This window comes from Lissotriton helveticus, chromosome 2_1, assembly GCF_964261635.1.
Source record: "Lissotriton helveticus chromosome 2_1, aLisHel1.1, whole genome shotgun sequence".
Lineage (NCBI taxonomy): Eukaryota > Metazoa > Chordata > Amphibia > Caudata > Salamandridae > Lissotriton > Lissotriton helveticus.
The window spans coordinates 1522667835-1522689999 of NC_136059.1; the positions used below are offsets into that span (position 1 = coordinate 1522667835).

The 22165-nt window shown below is 42.7% G+C and overlaps 1 protein-coding gene across 1 annotated transcript in view; it reads left to right on the forward strand.

The window, feature by feature from the left end:
- The window catches only part of LOC144818753 (alpha-2-macroglobulin-like), a 1363397-nt gene that overhangs the window by 546363 nt on the left and 794869 nt on the right, over nt 1-22165 (forward strand). Inside the window, exon 13 of the mRNA XM_078676468.1 lies at nt 13836-13893. Coding sequence (XP_078532594.1) covers nt 13836-13893 — 58 coding nt within the window. The remainder of the gene's footprint in view (nt 1-13835; nt 13894-22165) is intronic.

Consider the following 22165-nt stretch of genomic DNA (forward strand, 5'->3'; position numbering starts at 1 on the left):
TACATCATTAGGAAACCAAAAGTGAAATGAACCAATGAAAAGTGTTATTACCAAGTCACATGACTTGCTGTGTTTACGTTAAGCGCTTTGCAGGGCCTCCCGGTTTGCTTCCAGAAACCTGCGCTTTGGCACTCGCTTCGCGTACCAGTTCGCTAACGTAGCACGTCATATGACGTATCACGCGACAACGTGAAACGTCATGCGGACGGGAGGCGTCACGATGTTGTTTTCTAACGCGGCACTTGCGGTAAAGAAACGTTTACCGGCTCGCGGTCTATTTCGCGGCATCAAGGTCAGCTAACGGGAAGCTTCCCGATTCGCGAAGCGGGAACGAAGAAAAAAAAATATTTAAAAAAAAAATTATTCATAAACATATAAAATATATTTTTGGATTTAAAGAAGAATACATTTTACAGCTACAGATATTAGCTGTTAAAAAACCAATGAAATTCACAGAAAAAACCATAGGTTATAGACCATATATAGTTAGGAATTAGCATTTACAAAACCTTGAAAATTCACTGAAAAAACCATAGGTTATAGACCATATATAGTTAGGAATTAGCATTTAGAAAACCTTATTTTACTCACACAAAACCATTGAAATTCCATATATAGTTAGTTGCACTAACTATATATCGCGCACCCGCAATCCACTGCTGATGATGTCACATATTACATCATTCATGACATGGTCAGTGACATCACTGATGACATCACTGATGACATCTCAAATGACATCACTGATGACATCACTGATGACGTCTCATTTGGCATCATTCTTGTGCTAATATGATAAACTTCTTCAGACTCTAATATAACCTTAGATACACTCAGTGTATACAGACACTCACACACTGCCACTCATCCATGGAGTTACTCACACACCCAGTCAGTCATGCAAAGAAACAATCTCACCTCCATTTCTTCAACTATACAGTTATACACACCTTACTTATTGAAACATATACTAACACATATTTACTCTCTTATACAATCCCTGATACAAGTTCACAATGATCGATACAACCACTCACTCAGTGGCTCTCATGCACAGTTATTTATATATGCCAACTCTCACATGTACTGTGTTTTACATATGTACTTACTATGACATGTAGCATTGAGATATCCATTCACTCATCAATACACTCATGCACACAGTCAACTGCCCATGTAGCTGTTTCCACATGCACTCTTGAACTCATACACCTAGTGAATAAACTGCTCACACATCTATGCACAGAGTCACACACCTTCCAGCCACCCCCACACAAACTCAATCTCCCATAGAAATACTTCGGCAACCAATTAATAACACATATAGCCTCTCGTATAGCTAATGATCAACACATGCAGCAGTTTACATCACAACAGACATAATGATGCACAAATTAAGACAGTTTAGTCACTAACCCGTGCATTCAGTAAGACGCATTTAATCACTCACTCATACAGTCAATCACGCACCTACTAAAACCTTCATTCAGACACTTATACATCCACTCATTCTTCAATATGTAAAACATATTTAAACTTTACAGAAACACATAATCACTGGATGTTGTCATCAGTGATGTCATCAGTGATGTCACTGACCATGTCATGAATGATGTAATATGTGACATCATCAGCAGTGGATTGCGGGTGCGCGATATATAGTTAGTGCAACTAACTATATATGGAATTTCAATGGTTTTGTGTGAGTAAAATAAGGTTTTCTAAATGCTAATTCCTAACTATATATGGTCTATAACCTATGGTTTTTTCAGTGAATATATATATATATATATATATATATATATATATCAAAGCTCACGTGTTTAAAAAAACACACTGCACTCACGGGGTTCTCAGTCCAAAGATTTTATTTACGAGGACGCATTTCGGCTGTCTGCCTTCTTCCAGCTCGTTTTCTCAATGCAGGCAGGCCAGCGTGGAGGTGCTTTTAAATATAGGGATGCATTGCCATTGGTTTGCGCAGTCACAAGGAAAAGAAATGTCGTAATTGTTGCCAGATGGTAAAGGAAAATCCCCACATTCTCGGGCGGTTCGTTTTGGCAATAGTAAATGTCAATATTAAAACTGCCTCGCCAGAGACCTTAAATTTTCCTTACGTTGCACTGCTATTCAAAAAGCACCTTTTCGCTGCGTAGAAATGCCAGCTGGACACCCCCTCGTCATGCCATGCAGCATCCTGGTTCGCGGAGCAGGAAACGGCATATTCCCGTAGTTCCTTCAATCTGGATGATTGACGCTTTCACGACTCCATATCCCAGAATGCTGCGTTGGTGGTGCAATGCGTTAGTAGTAAAGTACTCAGCTCCAAGTCCACCAAAGACGCATTGTGCACTCTTCTAGACGGGTGCGGTTACATGGTGGTGGGTCCATTCCATTTAACAAAGCTCACTTGTTTAAAAAAACACACTGCACTTGCGGGGTTCTCAGTCCAAAGATTGTATTTACGAGGACGCGTTTCGGCTGTCTGCCTTCTTCCAGCTCGTTTTCTCAATGCAGGCAGGCCAGCGTGGAGGTGCTTTTAAATATAGGGATGCATTCCTATTGGTTTGCGCAGTCACGAGGAAAAGAAATGTCATAATTGTTGCCAGATGGTAAAGGAAAATCCCCACATTCTCGGGCGGTTCGTTTTGGCAATAGTAAATGTCAATATTAAAACTGCCTCGCCAGAGACCTTTAATTTTCCTTACGTTGCACTGCTATTCAAAAAGCACCTTTTCGCTGCGTAGAAATGCCTGCTGGACACCCCCTCGTCATGCCATGCAGCATCCTGGTTCGCTGAGCAGGAAACGGCATATTCCCGTAGTTCCTTCAATCTGGATGATTGACGCTTTCATGACTCCATACCCCAGAATGCTGCGTTGGTGGTGTAACGCGTTAGTAGTAAAGTACTTAGCTCCAAGTCCACCAAAGACGCATTGTGCACTCTTCTAGACGGGTGAGGTTACATGGTGGTGGGTCCATTCCATTTAACAAAGCTCACGTGTTTAAAAAAACACACTGCACTCGCGGGGTTCTCAGTCCAAAGATTTTATTTACGAGGATGCGTTTCTGCTGTCTGCCTTCTTCCAGCTCGTTTTCTCAATGCAGGCAGGCCAGCGTGGAGGTGCTTTTAAATATAGGGATGCATTCCCATTGGTTTGCGCAGTCACAAGGAAACGAAATGTCTTAATTGTTGCCAGATGGTAAAGGAAAATCCCCACATTCTCTGGCGGTTCGTTTTGGCAATAGTAAATGTCAATATTAAAACTGCCTCGCCAGAGACCTTAAATTTTCCTTACGTTGCACTGCTATTCAAAAAGCACCTTTTCGCTGCGTAGAAATGCCTGCTGGACACCCCCTCGTCATGCCATGCAGCATCCTGGTTCGCGGAGCAGGAAACGGCATATTCCCGTAGTTCCTTCAATCTGGATGATTGACGCTTTCACGACTCCATATCCCAGAATGCTGCGTTGGTGGTGCAACGCGTTAGTAGTAAAGTACTCAGCTCCAAGTCCACCAAAGACGCATTGTGCACTCTTCTAGACGGGTGCAGTTACATGGTGGTGGGTCCATTCCATATAACAAAGCTCACGTGTTTAAAAATAATATATACTGAAAAAACCATAGGTTTCAGGCACGTTATAGTTGGAAATTAGCATTTAAAAAACCTTAGAAATTCACTGAAAAAACCATAGGTTTCAGGCACGTTATAGTTAGTTGGACTTTTCACTCGTACAAAACCATAGAAATTCCTCCGTTGTAGTTAGTTCTGCTAACTATAACTCGCGCACCCGCAATGCACTGCTGATGACGTCACATATGACATCACTCATGACATGGTCAGTGACATCACTGATGACATCACTGATAACATCTAAAATGACATCACTGATGTCGCTGGGGCTCGGGAGTCTGTCAAATTTGCATACTTAGTGCCCCAGTGAGGTGACGGTCCCCGGGGAATGTGAGGGGTTCGTGCCCCCCCCCCACGCAGGTAGTTAATTCTTTTTAATAACAAGGCCCGGGTGTGGGGGTGCCCGGGGCTTGCGGGGGGGGCCATGTGCCCGCTAATATTTTATAAAAGCCCCGGGGGTGGCGGACCCCGGGGCTGCAGGGGGCTGTTAGCCGCAGCAAATATTTTTGAAAATCTCTGGGGGGTGGCAGTCCCCGGGGTTGGGGACTGGGGACTGCCGAGATTTTATCTCGGCGTGGATAGCACTGTGCTAATCCTATGCTTAAAAACTTTGATAGAAAAGCAGACATTTGAGGTGAGCAAATTTGAGTGTGTCGCTGTTGAGGGTGCTCTATACAGGAGCTGTCTTCCACGTAAACTTGGGAACTACCCAGAGTTCTCTCCTTCTTTTTTGGATATATATATATATGTGTGTGTGTGTGTGTGTGTGTGTGTGTATGTTATACACACACATACATATCTATCTATCTATCTATCATTTCATTTTTCATTTCATTAAACGTTATTTCGATTCATCAACAGAATCATAAAAGTATACAATTTTTTAAAAATCAAATCAAATTTACACAGGATTCTCTAAATTCCATAATAAAATATTACAATCAATCAAAGGAAAGAGAAGGTCATACACAATTAAAATAAAAGTGCTTGTGCTATTAAACAGCAGGGACTAACTACAACACATTATCTCATAATACTACTCAATATGGTTTTCTTATAGTTAGGGCTAGCCTGATAAAGCTAAGCACAGCACTACATATAGCTGCAGTGGACAATGACATCAGATACTCGTATCCCTCCCTGTAATCACATGGTTGAATATCCAGCAAAACAGGTTTAATAAACCGATTTCTTGGTTCATTATACAGAGTACAAAAAAGAACAAGATGCAAGGTGCATTGTGAAACCTTATTATTACAAGGACAAGGGGGTAGCCTTTCACACCAACCCCCTTGTTTCGGGAATGCAAACAAAAAATGCAATGTATTTAAGCGAAATCTTGTCAGATAGAAGCGCCATTGGGTGTGCACAGTGAAGGATAAATAAAACTGATGCTGCAATTTACCCCCATTGCATGATGTTTGCTCAATATCTTTTAGCATGCCCAGGGTAATACGATATATAATCACCACTGGGTATGGGTTCCCGCGCAGTAAGGCCAAACCCTGCCTTAACTAGTAATACAAAACGAAATGCCAATACTGCCAAATAATTTAGCACACTTATTTCATTCCGTGCATCTGAGTTAAACTAAATGCAAGAGAGACTCTTCTCATTGGGTTAATCCACATGGATTTGCATTTTATTTGCAAGTATTCCTCTTTTCTGTATTTTTCTCAGAATATTTTTTGTTACAAAAATGATTTTTTGAAGCACATTACAAATTAACAATACATAAACAATAATCATGAAAACTTACTTTCATCCTTCATTCATACTGGGGGATATACTCAATCGTACTGTATGTGCTTCAAAAAATCATTTTTGTAACAAAAAATATTCTGAGAAAAATACAGAAAAGAGGAATACTTGCAAATAAAATGCAAATCCATGTGGATTAACCCAATGAGAAGAGTCTCTCTTGCATTTAGTTTAACTCAGATGCACGGAATGAAATAAGTGTGCTAAATTATTTGGCAGTATTGGCATTTCGTTTTGTATTACTACAGGGTAATACGATAAGCATTTTTGATTGTCAACTTTACATCCTTCTGGATAGATTCAGGGTTATCAAAAATATGACCCAGACCAATCTTATGGAAAGTTTCCCTCACATATAACAGCCATGGGATATGCATGGCATATTTAAGTTTAATGCAGTCTTGTAAGATTTCTTTTGTAAATTTTAAATCTTCCGACTGCCAAATTTTCCCCCATAAAAGTAAAGGGGAAACGTGAATGATGTCACTCACAAATTCTATACCCATCTCTGAATGACTAAAGACATTTGATGAACCGGATGGGATTTATAAAAGACGCTTTAGGAACTTGTTTTCCATTATTTGGATCTGAGTGCATTTATGTAAACCCCACACCCCTACCCCATATGTTGCAACGGGCACGCATGTGGCTTTGTACAAGGTCTTTAATTCAGCAATCGGTTTTTGGCCCAACTTGCTGGAAAAGCGAAAAAGGGCCTCTATAGATCGAGTTGTCGTCTGCACATGTGCTGATATTTAAGTGTCCCAACTCAGAGTTCTATTAAATAAATTGCCCAGATAATTAAAATTATCAACTTTTTCAATGGTTACATTGTTTACTACGTACTTGCCGGTTTTTGTCCCTTTCGGGCCGCAAACCATCGCAAAGGACTGTGTAAAGTTGACCCTGAGATCCAGATCTGACATAAAGTCATTAAAAGCTTTTAAACAAGCTTGCATGCTATTTGCAGTAAGAGTCATTAAGACGGTGTCGTCTGCATAGGATACCATAGGTATACGTTTGCCATTTACTTTGGGGAAATCTGAACAGTTTTTCAACAGATAATTTTCCAACCCATTTGTGTAGACTAAAAACAAGAAAGGGGCCAGAATACAGCCCTGGCGTACCCCTTCTGTAGATGGAATGGGTTTTGTCTTCTCGCCCCCCGGACTAAATCTAATCCTCACAGTAGTGGCAGCATGCAATCTACGAAGCAGGGTGACCAGCGGCTCCTCAAACCCCATAGACTCCATCATCCGCCATAACTTATCTCTACAGACAGTGTCAAAGGCACTGGATAAGTCCATGAAGGCCAGGTGAATACAAGCTCCCCTGGCCCTCATGTACTTACCCATAATTAAAGCCAAATTAAGACACTGCTCCGTTGTCCCCTTACCCCGTCTGAAACCATACTGTGAGTCCACAATAACACTTGAAGATTCAGCCCATACGTCTAGGCGGGCCAGAATAACCCTACCCATGAGTTTGCATGATGCGTCTATTTGCGAAATTGGCCTATAACAGCACGGGTCACTTTTATTGCCCTTCTTAAAAATCGGTACAACTACCGCCTCTTTCCAAGAAATTTGGATGCACCCTACCACTACCGCTCTAAAAACATTAAGTAACAGAGGTGCCCATACCTCAACATTATGTTTAAAAAGATCTAGAGGGACTGCATCAGGTCCTGGGGCTTTTAACAAAATGCCTTTCCTTAAAGCTTCCACAACCTCAGAAAGAGAGAGTGAAAGACTAAATGTTAATGCTGACTCTAGATGAGGATCACTATTCTCCTTAGTAACAGATGTCAAACAAATCCCTTTTGGGTCAAACAAAAATTCATAATGTGCCTCCCAGATATCTCCTTGTATATGTGTCAACATGTTGCCTTTTTCCTCACTATTGAGGAAGGGACGATTTATTACTTCCCAGAATAGCTTACTATCCCTCAAGTCTGAGGCTTTTTCCAAGTCATCCCAGGCCTTTTTTTTAAAATCTAGTTTACGCCTATCAATAGTCTCCCTATATAATTTCCTTGCGTTTTTAACCGACTCCTTGTCCCGTGGCACTTGATGTAATGCCTTTGTTAAAATAGTTTGAGCTGCAGAACATTCAGAATCAAACCATTTGCACTCTCTTGGCTTTTTTTTGCCTATGGTTTTTATGAGATGCGATGCCACATTACCACAAAGTGCCTCAAAGTTCTTAATTACAATTTCAGGCGCAGAGGGGGGAGGTTAAACAAATTTCTATCAATGCGCTATTTTCTCTAAAAATCTTTTCCTCCAATTTTCGTGCATCGACCTTATCCCACTTAAGATAATAATATATATATATATATATATATTTTTTTTCCACTTAGAAAATCGACAGATAAAGGGATTTTGTAGGTAGGATCATATATCACTCGTACAAAACCAGTAAAATTCACCAGTTATAGTTACCTGAGCTAACTATAACTCACCCCCGTAATGCACTGCTTATGACCCCGTATATCACATCACTCATAAATGGTCAGTGATATCACTGATGATATCTCAAATCATCCAACAAAGCAATCTTCAATATACCTAATAAAATACCAGTTAGAATTTTAAAAGTAAGAAGAATGCAGATAGGTGAGGGAGTGACTGTGTGAGTGGCAGTATGGGTGACTGAATGGCTGTGTGAGTGGCTGAATGGGTGACTGAGTGACTGTGTGAGTAGCTGTATGAGTGACTGAGTGGCTGTGTGAGTAACTCGGTGTGTAAGTGGGTGTATAAGTGAGTGAGTGGGTGTATGGGTAAGTGAGTAGATGTATTGCACAGTCAGTATCTGGGTGAGGGGCTGTGTGGCAGAGTGAGTCTGGGTGCTTGTATGGATGTATGAATGCCTGTGTAAGTGGTTGTGTGTGTGTGAGTGGCTGTATGAGTAGACATATGGGTGACTGAGTGGATGTGTGAATTCCTGTATGGGTGATCAGTTGAGTGAGTGGCTGTATGGGTAACTGAGTGGGTGCATGAGTAGCTGTATGGGTAAGAGAGTGGGTGTGTTATTGCCAGTATGAATAAGAGAGTGACTGTGTGGGTGACTGTATGGGTGAGTAAGTAGGTATATGAGTGACTGTATGGGTGACTGAGTGGCTGTGTGAGTGGCTCTATGGGTGAGTGACTTGGTGTGTAAGTGGGTGTATGAGTGAGTGAGTGGGTGCATTGGTAAGTGAGTGGATATATTGCACAGTCAGTGTCTGTGTGAGTGGCTGTGTGGCTGAGTGCGTCTGGGTGCTTGTATGGATGTGTGTATGCCTGTGTGAGTGGTTGTGTGTGTGTGAGTGGCTGTGTGAGTACCTGTATGGGTGAGTAGTTGTGTGAGTGGCTTTATGGGTAACTGAGTGGGTGCATGAGTGGCTGTATGGGTAAGTGAGTGGGTGTGTGATTGCCTGTATGGATAAGTGAATAGCTGTGTGGAAGACTGTATGGGAGGGTAAGTAGCTGAATGGGTGAGTGACTGGGTGTGTAAGTGACGTTATGGTTGAATGAGTGGCTGTTTGGGTGGGTATATGGGTAAGTGAGTGGGTATGTGAGTAGCTGTATTGAGAGTGTGTGTTTTTGTAAGTGGTTGTATGGGTGAGTAAGCGGCGTGTGAGTGGTTGAATGGATGTGTAAATGGGTTTTTAAGTGATTGTTTGGGGCGAATGAATGGGTGTATGAGTGGCTGTATGGATGAGCGAGTAACTTTGTTAGTAGCTGTATGGGTGAGTTACTGGTTGTATAAGTGGCTGTATGGTGAGTGAGTGGATGACTGAGTGGGTGTGTGAGTGGTTGTAAAATTTATAAATAGGTATGTGAGTAAATGTGTGGGTATGTCTGTGGGTGTATGTGAGGTTGTATGGGGATATGAGTGGATGTGTGAGTAGTTCCGAGGATGATGTCATCATTGATGTAATTTGAGATTGGATCAGTGAAGTCACTAACTATGTCATCACTGATGTAATATGTGAATTCATAAGCAGTGTATTGCGGGTAGCATAAATTATAGTTAACCTAGGTAACTATAACAGCTGGATTTCACTGGTTTTGTATGCGTGAATTCTAAGCCTTACTATAACGTACCTGTAACCTTTGTTTTTTTCGGTGATTTTCTAAGGTTTTTCTAATTCTATTTCCTAACTATAATGTCCATGTAACCTTTGGATTTTTCTGTGAATTTCTACGGCTTTTTAATTTTATTTCCTAACTACAATGTCTCTATAACCTTTGGCTTTTGTAGTAAATGTTTATGTTTTTAATGGTATTTTCTAACTGTAACGTTCCTGTAAACTTAGTTTTTTAGTGAATTTCTAAGTTTTTAAAAATCTTATTTCCTAACTGTAACCTTTGAGATTGGGTGTGTAAGTGTCTGTGTGGGTCTGTGAGTGGGTGTGTGAGTGGTTTTGTAGTTGTGTGAGTCGCTGTATGGGTGAGTAGGTGTGTGTGTTGTTGTATGAGGCTGTGAGTGGGTGCATAAGAAGCTGGGTGGGTGTGTGACTGGTTTTGTGTGTGGCTCTATGGGTCTGTGATTGGCTGTATCGGTCTGTGAATGGGTGTGTAAGTGGCTATATCGATCTGTAAGTGGGTGTGTGAGTGGCTGCATGGGTGTGTGAGTAGTTTTCTGTGTGTGAGTGGCTGTATCGGTCTGTGAGTGAGTGTATGAGTGGTTTTGTGGGTGTGCGAGTGGCTGTATGGGTCTGTGAATGGGTGTGTTATAGGTTTTGTGGATGGGTTGGTGAGTGGGTGTGTGGGTGTGTGAGTGAGTGGCTGAATGGGTATGTGAGTGGGTGCCTGTGTGGGTGTGTCCCTAGCTGTGTGAGTGATAGGGCCAGAACAGAACCTCACCTGCCCCTTTATCCAACAACAGTCCACAGTTTTGCAGTAAACGTCTACCCAACTGAAGTACTTTCTACTGGAAAATTAGCAAGTGCTACCTTGTGTGCATTTAATTTTGGCAATGTGATTGTTCCTCGAGCATCTTGATTCACAAATCTGTGATAACATGAATCCTCATCTAGAGAAGAAGACGAGACTACAAAGAGGGGATTCTTCACCAAAGAAGAGTACTTCCTCCTAACTATATCAAGTAAGTGCTTCTTTCTTTGGTGAAGATGTCCTCAGAATCCCTCTGTATCAAGAATGCGTCCCTAAAATCAGAGGGAAATGCAATCAGAGACCTTTTGGTAAGCTGTTCATCAAAGTGAGAAAAGGTGGGAAGACCTTTGAATACTACTAAGGAAAACAGGGAGAGGCCTAAGGGGCAAACCTTGCAGATGATTTTGGGTATTTGCATAATCAGGCTACTTAAAAGGGAAAACCATAGACCCTGCTCTCAAGACAAGAAAGACACCACTAATCACAGTCACTACAGATCAGATTGTGCTCCAATAGAACAACAATACGTTCACCTCAATTAAGGATTTCAGATTGTTTTTGCAGCATGGAATACGAGAGAAAACACACGTGCTTTGCCTTGGGCAACCCAAGAAGTTAGGATAATATGTGAAAACAGAAGTGGAGCTTTAACTTGGCCACCTGCTGGATTTACATTTGTAAGTGCTTTCCATTGAGGTTTAGTTTCTGTGAAATAAGCATCAGGGCCATAACAGAACCTCATTTTTTCTAAAAGAGTTCACTGTTTTGCTGAAAATGGCTTCCCAACTGCAGTACTTTCTTCTGGTTAATTAGAAAGTGCTATCTTGTTGGTTAAATGTCTAGTACATATTCTACACTACAGCTGCATAAAGGACCATGAGGTAATGTCGTCAGGGACCTTAGGGGCAATGTGATCGTCATCCACCCATATGTGATAACAGAAATTCTCATGAAGTGAAGACGATGAGACTACAAAGAGGTGAAACTTCACCTTATATAGTAGGGGAGGGGTGACCGTAAGGCTCCCCGGACCGAATTTGGCCCTGGAAACCCCATCTCATGGTGTGGGTTCTTGATCTTGGGTGCCCTGGAGCCCACCCAGGTCACCTAGTATGCAGCGTTGAGGACCGCAGGGGGAGCCTTAATGCCCCTGTGGTCCTTGCCGCTCCCTACCTCCAGCGGGAGCCTGTGTTGCTTTCACACGCAGGGAACAGTCAAAAATTCTGCTCCCTATGTGTTGGAGCAATCTTTTCATCTGTTATCCTGCCTGCTTGACAGTGGGCAAGTAAACAGATGAAAGTCCACTGCCGAGCTGTTTTCCTGCTCCCGCCAGCTGGGAGCAGACTTACAGTTTGATCTTGCATAGTGGAAGCTGTCAAAGCTCCCGCCAAGTGATTGCACACAGCTACATCCCAGTGGTGGGCACCCCGGGACATAGGGAGCTGACCCGGCGGGGTGGTGGTCCCCAGGGCCATTAACAGCTCCAGGACAGGGTGGCGCTGCCCCTCCTTAAAATTTGAAGAGCCTGCCACAGGAAGGTCGTGGTCCCTGGGGCCGAATATGGCCCGGGAGGGGGGCAGGCAGACCCCGGCCCCCTTTTTTTTGTATTTCTGGCTCCTGGGAAGTGGTGGTCCCAGAGGCCCTCCTGAGAAAGGGAGGGGAGCCCACGCACCCCCCTCCAATTTACTGTTAAAGCCCGGGGAGGTGGTTGTCCCTGGAGCTGCTAAGAGTGGTATGAGGGGGTCCTTGCTGCCCCCTCTGAAACATTAATTAAACTCCATGGAGTTGGTCGTCCCCGGGGCTCTTTACTGCCTCAGGAGGGGGGTTCCCATGGCCCACCTCCATTTTAAATATTAAGTCCCGGGGAGGTGGTGGTCCCCCGGGCTCTTAGGAGCTCCACATTTATAAAAAAAATGTCTCTGGGAACTGGCCACCTGAGGGCTGAACTATAACAAGTGTGGGAGACCACGGATTAGCAAATCTTTGTGATTTTTGCTGCAATATATTTTTAAAGAAATGCTTTTTGGCCCTGACGTGGTCCCTGTGGGACTCTACCACCAGCACCACCAGGCCTAGGGGGTCAGGGTATTGCTACCCTTCCCCCTTCTCTTTTTTTAACTTTTTGGGGCTCGGCTATCCTGGTCAAAGTGTTGGCAGCCAATTAGATCTCTGCATGAATTCAGTAAGATTTGTGGAAGGTCCCGGCTCTAGATATACGAATTTGGTTTTCCTTTAATATCTCTGAAACTACTGAATATATTTACACCAAATAACTAGAGAGCTAGCTTTGTGCCAAATTTCGTATGATTCTGTTCAGCGGTTCAGGCTATAGTCGTATCTAAAATCTTTATAAGAATTAAGATGGGAAACACACTTTTTTTTACCTCCCTTTTTCTTCGCCCCCACGTCACAGATCACCCCAAAGCTGTTCATACACAACTTGAATCAGAAGGACACTTTTTTGGAACAATTTCGTGAAGATTCGTTAAACGACACCAAAGTTATAAGCAAGTTAAAAAACGCTTTTCCTATGGAAACTAGGGGCCTGAGTTAGATCTTGGCAGACGGGTTACTCCGTCACAATGGTGAGAGCTTTACTATTCCCCTAAATATAAATTCCATTATATCCTATGGGATTTATATTTCGGCTGACAGGATATCCGTCACTGTTGTGACTGAGGAACCCGTCCGCCAAGATCTAAATCAGGCCCTAGGTCCTAACTATAACTACCTACTGGCGACCATATATAAAGGGATTATACTTACCAGTACAATACTTACATTTTCGTTGTAAAGGCATGCGTGGTAAAGGCTAGGTCTGGACTTCATGGACTTTTATTCTGCGGAACTCTGCAAAGTGCTGGGAAAACTCAGTTGGACTCCGCGGAGTAATGCCAGCCACGGAGTGTGTTAAGTCGCGCTGCTCACACTGATTTTTAACGCCATGAGTTTGTCCCACATTGTAAAATCAGTGTGAACGGTACTACATGTTGCACCAGAGGGCGTTGCTGCTTTCTGCCACACGAGTAGACATTCTAATTGAGCGGCAGCTTCCTCAACGCGAGTGGCAGATTTCTCAAAGCGAGCAGTTGCAACCTGCTGCAACTGCCGACATTGGAAAACCTCACTGGGAGGAGGTCTAGCTTGTGTATTTTTCTCTTGAGCACTTGCCAACTAAACGACGGGGAGCTGCTCAGGACAAAAAACTCTGCTCTGTGTCACTTCCCTGACTTTTTCAGAACTCTGCGCAGAGCGGGAAAAACTTGGCAAACTCCGCCAGCGGAGTAGAATTCTTTGACCACCCTAAAGACATATGCTTGGTCACATTTTTTGTGAAAAAGGCATATGCGTGTAATGGACGCATTGTAAAGGCATGTGTGGTTCCATCATACAACCAAAATAATTGATCAAAAAGAAAAGTGTGGGCTTCTTTATAAACCACTGTGCTAGAAATGGAGCAGCCCTTCTGCATCCATCACCCTTCAGAAGTGAGCTCAGCAATCTAAAAAATCTTACCACCATTTAACTGTGATCTCCTTTTCTCCTTTCCTACTTAGGTGATGGCCAAAGGGGGCATTGTAACAAAACGTTCACAAGTGCTCAAGGTTGACGAAGGTGAGGGTACAGTGCTTTTAAGACTGCAGATAAACACCTGTACACCACTAATGAAGAATGTACATTCTACTCCACCCATCTGTGCTTTCATTGCAACTTCTCAGGCAATGCCATTCAGCATCTCTCTTCTCTACCTCTCCTGTTATCTGATTTTTGTTCATATTCTCATTTTCTGTTGCCATTTTCTATTTCCTAATTGTCTCTTTATTTGCTAATCTCTACTTCTCTTCAAATGTTTTTCCTTGAAGAGTTATTCATTCTTCTTTTTCTCTCAGTTTCTCTCTGTCGTGCTCCATCTTGCTGCTTTTTTCACTTTTCTCTGTACCGTTGCTTATTTTGGGGTATAAACGTATCTGAGTTGTATTCTTGGATTTATCTTTAGTAATTCAATAATGTACTGCCATTGATATGTAGTTCATTAAAGGACACCATGTATGTTTATATTTTCTCCCATAAGATGCGATCCTTATGTTAATTTCTGCATCACCAATAGTAAGCAAAGCTTGCCCACCCAATCCTACATCGTCTGATTCACAAATGTATTAAAAGAAAACATTCCAGGAAACCCGATTGCATTCCATAATAAAGAAGGCACTGCGTTTTTGAGGAATTGTGAGTTAAAATTGTCACCAGGAACACATTCAGTTAGAAAATCTCAATCGATGTTTAAACCTTAAAAAAATAAAATTAGTAATGCTCTTTCAAAATAAATGTTACTATTTAAAAACTGACTACTACAATGGGAAAAGGGTGTCGGTAGGGAAAGTAGGCTTAGTATTAAACTAGACTCCCCCGTTTCAGTGAAATACAGAAAAAATAATTTTGTAATTCATAATTCTTTCAAACAAATCAGCTACGAAATCCCTAATAAAAGAACAATAGTATGCACATTAAAAAACAAATGTGCACTCTACATTATTAAACAACGTTTTTGAAAAAAATTGCAACCCTTAAACAATATGCAACATAGTAAAAAAGCGCCATAAAAAAGAATGTGTTCAAGGAGGCTTGTACTCCATCAGCTTAGATCGGGAAGTAAAAGTTAAAAAGAAACATATGAAAATACACAAAATCACCTTTTTATTAACACATCTTCCTTAGAATCTGCCTACAATAAAGATTCACAATTTAATGTTTTAAATTATACTTCTAAAGTTCTTACCTGATCAAAGCTGCAGCACCCCCTCCGTCCTCGGCTGCGAAACTCCATCAACTGATGAAAGATACACCGAAACCAGAAAGATGTGAAAGAACTATTTTTAAAAAAACTTCAACTATGTACAAATTTCCTGAAAACTGTAAATATAACATATTAATTGAAATATTTTTTAATCGCAATATTAAATACAGGTTTGAAAAATGTGATATGTACCTATTATTTTAAATTTTTTCACATGCATTATTTTTTTAATGCCCACATTTCATTATAGGAAAATAAATACCCACACCATTAGAAAAATGAATTACCTGCATCCTGAAAAATGTAGTGCCCCAAAATGTAAATACTTCCCACCCTTATCACCTACAATCCATGCATTCCACTCCTCAAAATGAATGTGCACGAATAAAATAAAGATACTGTTCCACAAGAAGTTATCATTGATATCACTCTTATTCCATCACATAAAGCCCCTGGCCCTAATGAGGTAATAATGGAGCCTTATAAGGTAAACGTTGTATTCTGGGCCTTGGTTATCAATAAGGTTTTAAACTGAGCTGCAAATAACTCCCTTTCTGCCAAATTGTGTTTATTGTACCTGTTTTCAGAACATTTAATAGGCAAGATCCTCAATGCTATTGGCCAATCTCTCTGTTTGACTCTGTAATCAAAGTAGTTGGCCGAATCATACTGCCTAGGATTGAAGCTTGGTCTCAAGTCACCAAAGTCCTTTAGCCTGTCCAGTATGGTTTTAGGGAAGGTGTGGGCACTCAGGAAGTAAGCGATACCAAAGGGGATGGGGAATGATGGACGGAGCGTTTGAGCAAATCAAACACTCACCCCCAGTCAACTGATCTGGGTTTAAGTCATCACCATTCTTTAGCTCACTCCACCACCCCAGTTCAGACATGGCCATATGCAAATCAGTCGACCCTGTGCCTCATGGGAACACTCCAGCCTGAACTGCCAAGCCATGTCTTCCCTGGGCAGGAAACAAGCATCCTGGGAGCGGTTTCGGATTCATAATCCTCATCAGCCACGCTATCTTGAATCCAGTGGTAGAGTGAGCAAGGGACCCACGTCTGGGCATACCCTGACAACTTAGGGCGAACAAAGCGATACCAAAGGGGATCATGGACGGAGTGTTTGAGCAAATCAAATACTCACCCTCAGTCAACTGATCTGGGTTTAATCCATCACCATTCTTTAGCTCACTCCACTACCCCAGTTCAGGCATGGCCATATGCAAATCAGTCTGACCCTGTGCCTCATGGGAACAGTCCAGTCCGAACTGCCAAGTCATGTCTTCCCTGGACCGGAAACAAGCATCCTGGTACAGGTTTGGGATCCATAATCCTCATCAGCCAGGCTATCTGGAATCCAGTGGTAGAGTGAGCAAGGGACCCACGTCTGGGCATACCCTGCCGACTTAGGGTGAACAAAGCGATACCAAAGGGGATGATGGACGGAGCGTTTGAGCAAATCAAACACTCACCCCCAGTCAACTGATCTGGGTTTAATCCATCACCATTCTTTAGCTCACTCCACCACCCCAGTTCAGACATGGCCATATGCAAATCAGTCTGACCCTGTGCCTCATGGGAACAGTCCAGCCTGAACTGCCAAGCCATGTCTTCCCTGGACCGGAAACAAGCATCCTGGGACCGGTTTCGGATTCATAATCCTCATCAGCCAGGCTATCTTGAATCCAGTGGTAGAGGAAGTGTCTTCATTTGCACTTGATTATCAGTAAATATACCATAGCAAAGAGGGGAGCACTCTTCCTTGCTTTCATGGGTGATAGGGGTGTTATCTTTGGGTTAACTAATCAAAGCCATCCTGTCCAAAATGGGACAAGCTAGGGATTTAGCTAACTTTCTTCATGCCTTACACTCTGGGCTCTCAGTGTCAGTAAGGTTTGGGGCAGAGCACAATTGCGCTGAGTGTTTGCCGATTGCCAGGGGTGTTCGCCAAGGCTATGTACTGGGCCCCATCTTGTTTCTCTTAGATATTATTAGTCTCAATTAATTTCTCCTTTTGACAGACAAGGATATGCCTACGGTTAATTCTATCCCAGCTCTATTATATGCTGATGATGCTGTGCTTACATCAAGTACCCCAATGAATTGAAGGGTTTAATTGACAACTTTGTTAAATTTATGGACCACATGGACCTTGGTACAAATATTTCAAAATCTCATTCTATGGCATGTGGTGTTAACTTCTGAAAACCTATTCCAATACTAATCAAGGGTGAAAGATTAGAAAAAGTACATCATTTTATCTATTTAGAGGTCACCTTTGACTCTTTAAGAGCTTGGTCCCTGTGAATTCTAAATAGGCCTTTTAAGTTTAACTAAGACTTTGGAACCTTGTTCAATTTTTCAAGAACAGACCGATACCACCAACCTTAGACATATACAATTGTAAGTGTCTGCCGGTTTTGATTTACAGGGCTGCTATTTGGAGTTACCAAAAACACAATAAATTACAATGAGAAGCAACTATTAGGTTACCCCATGCAGCCCTCACTATTTTTCCATGAACAATGGGCCTTTCTTATGTGGAAGTTCTTATTAAATTCGCACCAGTGCTTTTATGTGAATCTATATGGGGTAACAGTCATGCTGCCTTCAATCAAGTGATGATTGCGGACTTTTTTGGATGTGATATAGGTTACAAGATTCCTTGGCTAAGGCACATTAATGAGATTGTCCTGTTTACCGCCCCCCATTAGATTGCCACAGGGGAAGCCCGAAGGGTAAAAAAAAGTATTTTGCAATAATATCCATGAAGAAAGGGGCTAAATAGATGAACAAAGTAACCCTCCAAGATTATGCAATTATTCAAACCACAATCAGCACAAAGCCCTAGATGATTCTGGTAAATGAGTTATGGGAACCATCTTTATTCACCAGATTTCACACGTGTAATATCAGAAGTCACCTCTATTTTCTGTTGGGGCAATACAACATATTGTCTACATTATTATGCACTTGCGATGAATCCTCGACACAAAAGTTTATGCACTTTGTCTTTTTCGTAAATTTTAGAAACCTTTCACGTGGGTGTATTTATTATCATTACTCAAAGTCTATGGATTTTATAAATGTAAGCATGCTTTTTACTTTCTGCGGCAGTTATCTTGTCTAGCGCTTTACTACTCTGTGTGGACCTTTTTAAAGTCTGCGATGAGATCTTGCAAAACAATTATATTTTAACATCATTATAATATGGATAATCAATAGTTGCTGCTAGCTATAGTTTACTCTGTAGGATGTTGTACGCCAGTTGAATCTTAAGTGTGCACTTGGTGCACCACCACCGAAGACCACACTGCAACAATCATGGAGCACCTCAACTTCCAACTCCAAACCGAAGGCAGAACAACCATCAGAGGCACCCTTGCCTACAGACCCTCAGCACCACACCCAAGTTCCCAAATTTGTCACCGACACACCATCGACTCCAAGCACTACATCTTCCTTGGTTACCTCAACTTCCACCTCGATTACCCCAATGACGCAAACACCACCATGTCCTGGAAAGCATGAGCAACATCAGCTTCACCCAACTGGTCACCAACCCCAAACACAGCGCAGGACACACGCTTGGCCTGATCTTCACCACCAGCCACAGAGTGAAGTACAGTCATAGAAAAAACACATATGGGGTGCTAAGGTCAGTAGTAGCCTCAAATGTATGACGTGTACTGAAAAGTTATATATGTGGATTATAGAAATATAAACTATGAAGGTGAGAGAAGAGAGCAGAAGTAAACCCATCAGCCCACCCATTGGCGGAACTTCGTCATCTGGGTTTTAAGAAGCACCAGCTTGGTATCCACTAGGTGTCTCACCTTGAGGATGTGAGTACAACAACCAGTGTAAATGACGCCAGTGGTATAAATCTGGGTAATAGTGTATGGAGGGCTGTGAGAAGTGAAAAAAGTTGCAGTGTATAAAGCATAAGTGCTAATAGAGAAGTGATGAAATAAAATTGACTAACATGGTGCCTAATAAACCTTTATTCAGACGGTCGCCATGGTGCCAACATTAAAAGCAGAGTGTGAATGGATGTAAGCATATATTACCATTCATGAGTGGATCAATCGGTCGACATGTTTCAGCCTAAAGAGGCTTTATTCAGGACCTAATAAGACACTACTGCAACTATAATAGTGAAAAAGAAAGGTACATACCATGCAAAGTCATACAGTCATGTCAACTAGCTGACCTGGACCGACCACACCATCATCCACTTCACTATTGAAAAATCCTCACGCACCACCGACAAGCCTCTTAGCTCCTCCCACAATAGCTGTAACAAAGTGACAGTGATCCAATGGATGGCGCCCTCAATACCACCCGTCACGACTCCGCAACCAACCTAGAACAGGCCATCAAGAACTTTTCCGACTGGATCAACGACTGTGCCGACAGAGTCTCCCCTATCAAGCCCTTCAAAATCAGGAGATCCACCAAACATGCTAGCTGGTATACACCAGAACTAAGGACCATGAAAAGCAACTGCAAATGCCTATAAAGATGATGGTGCATCAGCAAAGATCCCACAGACTGAGCCACCTTTAAGTCAGCCCTTATAAAATACCACAAATGCCTGAAAGACACAAAACTTTGCACCCTAGTGGACTGCATCAAAGTCAAATCCAACAACAGCAAGGAACTCTTAAACATCGTCAGGGAGTTCCCCTGCTCTTCAGCCACCGAGAACACCATACCCCTTTCTCAAAACACTGCGACACACTGGCTGACTACTTTCACAACAAGATATCCACCATCTAATGCTACTTCGAACCCCAACCCACTGACCTCTGCAGCCTCCTCATGCCAACGACACCACACACAACCATCTTCCCACTGCATGGAAACCACTCACAACACAGAGCAACACAGCCATCATAAACTCCATCCACTCTGGAGCATCCCCGGACCCCTGGCCCCACCACCCCTTGAACCTCGGGAGCAAGGAAATCACCTCCATTCTCAATATGTCCGTATCTCAGCCAACTTTCCAATGGAAGCATGCAGAGGTCAGACCCCCTCCTCAAGAAAACCTCCACTGACCCCAGCAAACTCAAGAACTACTTGCTCTCCTTCCCCACCAAAGTCCTCGAGAAGGCCATCTACCACCAACTCACCGAACACCTGGAGAGTAACAATCTGCTGGACACCTCCCAAACCAGATTCCATACCAACCACAGCACAGAGGCTGTGCTGATCGCCACCACCGATGACATCATGTCCCTCATCGACCACGGGGAGACAGCTGCTCTGATCCTCCTGAACCTCTCAGCTGCGTTTGACACTGTATCCCACCCACTACACCCTCATCAAAAGACTCTGCCACATCGGGATCCCGGGAGATTCCCTCAAATGGATTGCATCCTTCCTCACAGGACAAACCCAAAAGATCTGCCTACCACCCTTCACTTTGAAACCCAAGAGCATCATCTGTGGCGTTTCTCAAAGCTCATCCCTCTGCCTCACCCTGTTCAACACGTACATCCTCTGCCCAACATCGTCAGAACCCATGAGCTCAAGATTATATCCTATGCAAACAACACCAGGTTCATCCTCTTACTCTCAGAAGACCCCTCCACCACTAGGACCAACTTCCACAGCTGCATGACGAGCGTCATCAACTGGATGACGACCACTTGCCTGAAGCTCAACATGGACAAAACGGAACTGCTGATTTTTTAAAACAACACCTCACCATGGAAGGACACCTGGACCCATGCCTTCAGACCACGCCTGCAACTTCAGCATCATCCTAGACAGCAAACTCACCATAAAACGCCAGATCAACGCAGTCTCCTCTGCATGCTTTCACATCCTCCATATGCTCCAAGAGCTCTTCAGTTGGCTCCCCGTCAAAACCAGGAAAGCTGTCACTCAAGCTCTAGTCACCAGTTGGCTGGATTACAGCAATACGCTCTATGCAGGACTCAACACCCAACTCCTGAAGAAACTCCAGAAGATACAGAACTCACCCGTCAGACTCATCCTCGACCCCCCCCCAATGGACCCATATCACCCTCCAACCCAGGAACCTCCCCAGGGACCCATCCATAAAAGATGCCAATTCAAGATGTTCACCCTCGCCTAAAAGGCCCTCGACGACCAAAGATCAGCATACATCAACTAGCACCACTTCCACCAACTCTCCAGACACCTGCGCTCCGCCTCCCTCGCTGACACTCCCCGCATCCACTGAAGCAACAAAGGATGACGTTCTTTCTCCTACCTTGCTGCCAAGTCCTGGAACGGCCTCCCCTTGCACCTCCAACCATCATGATTAGTTGCACTCTACAAATTCGAGTTGATTGATTGACTTGTATGTAATTTATGATTATTTCTGAAAATTTGAATAAAGTAAAGCTCAAAGTTCAAAGTAATTTACAATTTAATTAAATGCCCACACCTCTAAAAAATAGATACCTGCACCCCAAAAAATAAGCACCCCAAGATTGAACACACTTTCTAGCTTTACCCCGATAACCCCAGGAGCTCCCTCCCAAAAATTAATTTACAGAAAATAAATAAATACAATAGATTACAGTAACCCAAAAATAAATACTAAGGGCCAGATGTTCATACCATTATGTTTGCGATACCTAATAGTACATATTTGTTATTCGCTATTAGGTAATCGCAAACAGCCATGTACAAAGGTATGTTTTACACTGTGTTTTTTTTGGGGTTTTTTTTAACTTTATTTGTCATTTTCAGAAGCATCGCACATAAACCATCAGCAATGGAAAAAAGACACACCATCTTACAGTACAAGTCACCCAAATTGACAGCCCTCGGCTCAAAAACAAATGTGGAGTCCAAATGGAATGGGGTCGTCCTCAGCAATTGATCATATCTATCAAATAGCCCCAGTTTCAACAACATTCCCACCCGGCATATGCAAGCAGTGTTCAGCAGCAGCGCATAAGGTATAACATCAACACATGCTAGCCCACTCCTTCTGGGTACAGTTGATTGTCCAATCGCTCCTGTCGTTCTGCTGTGAGCTTAGCAATGTATGTGCGGTACGGCCCCCATATGTCCAAGGGTCTAGATGATGCAGGGATGGTGGAGG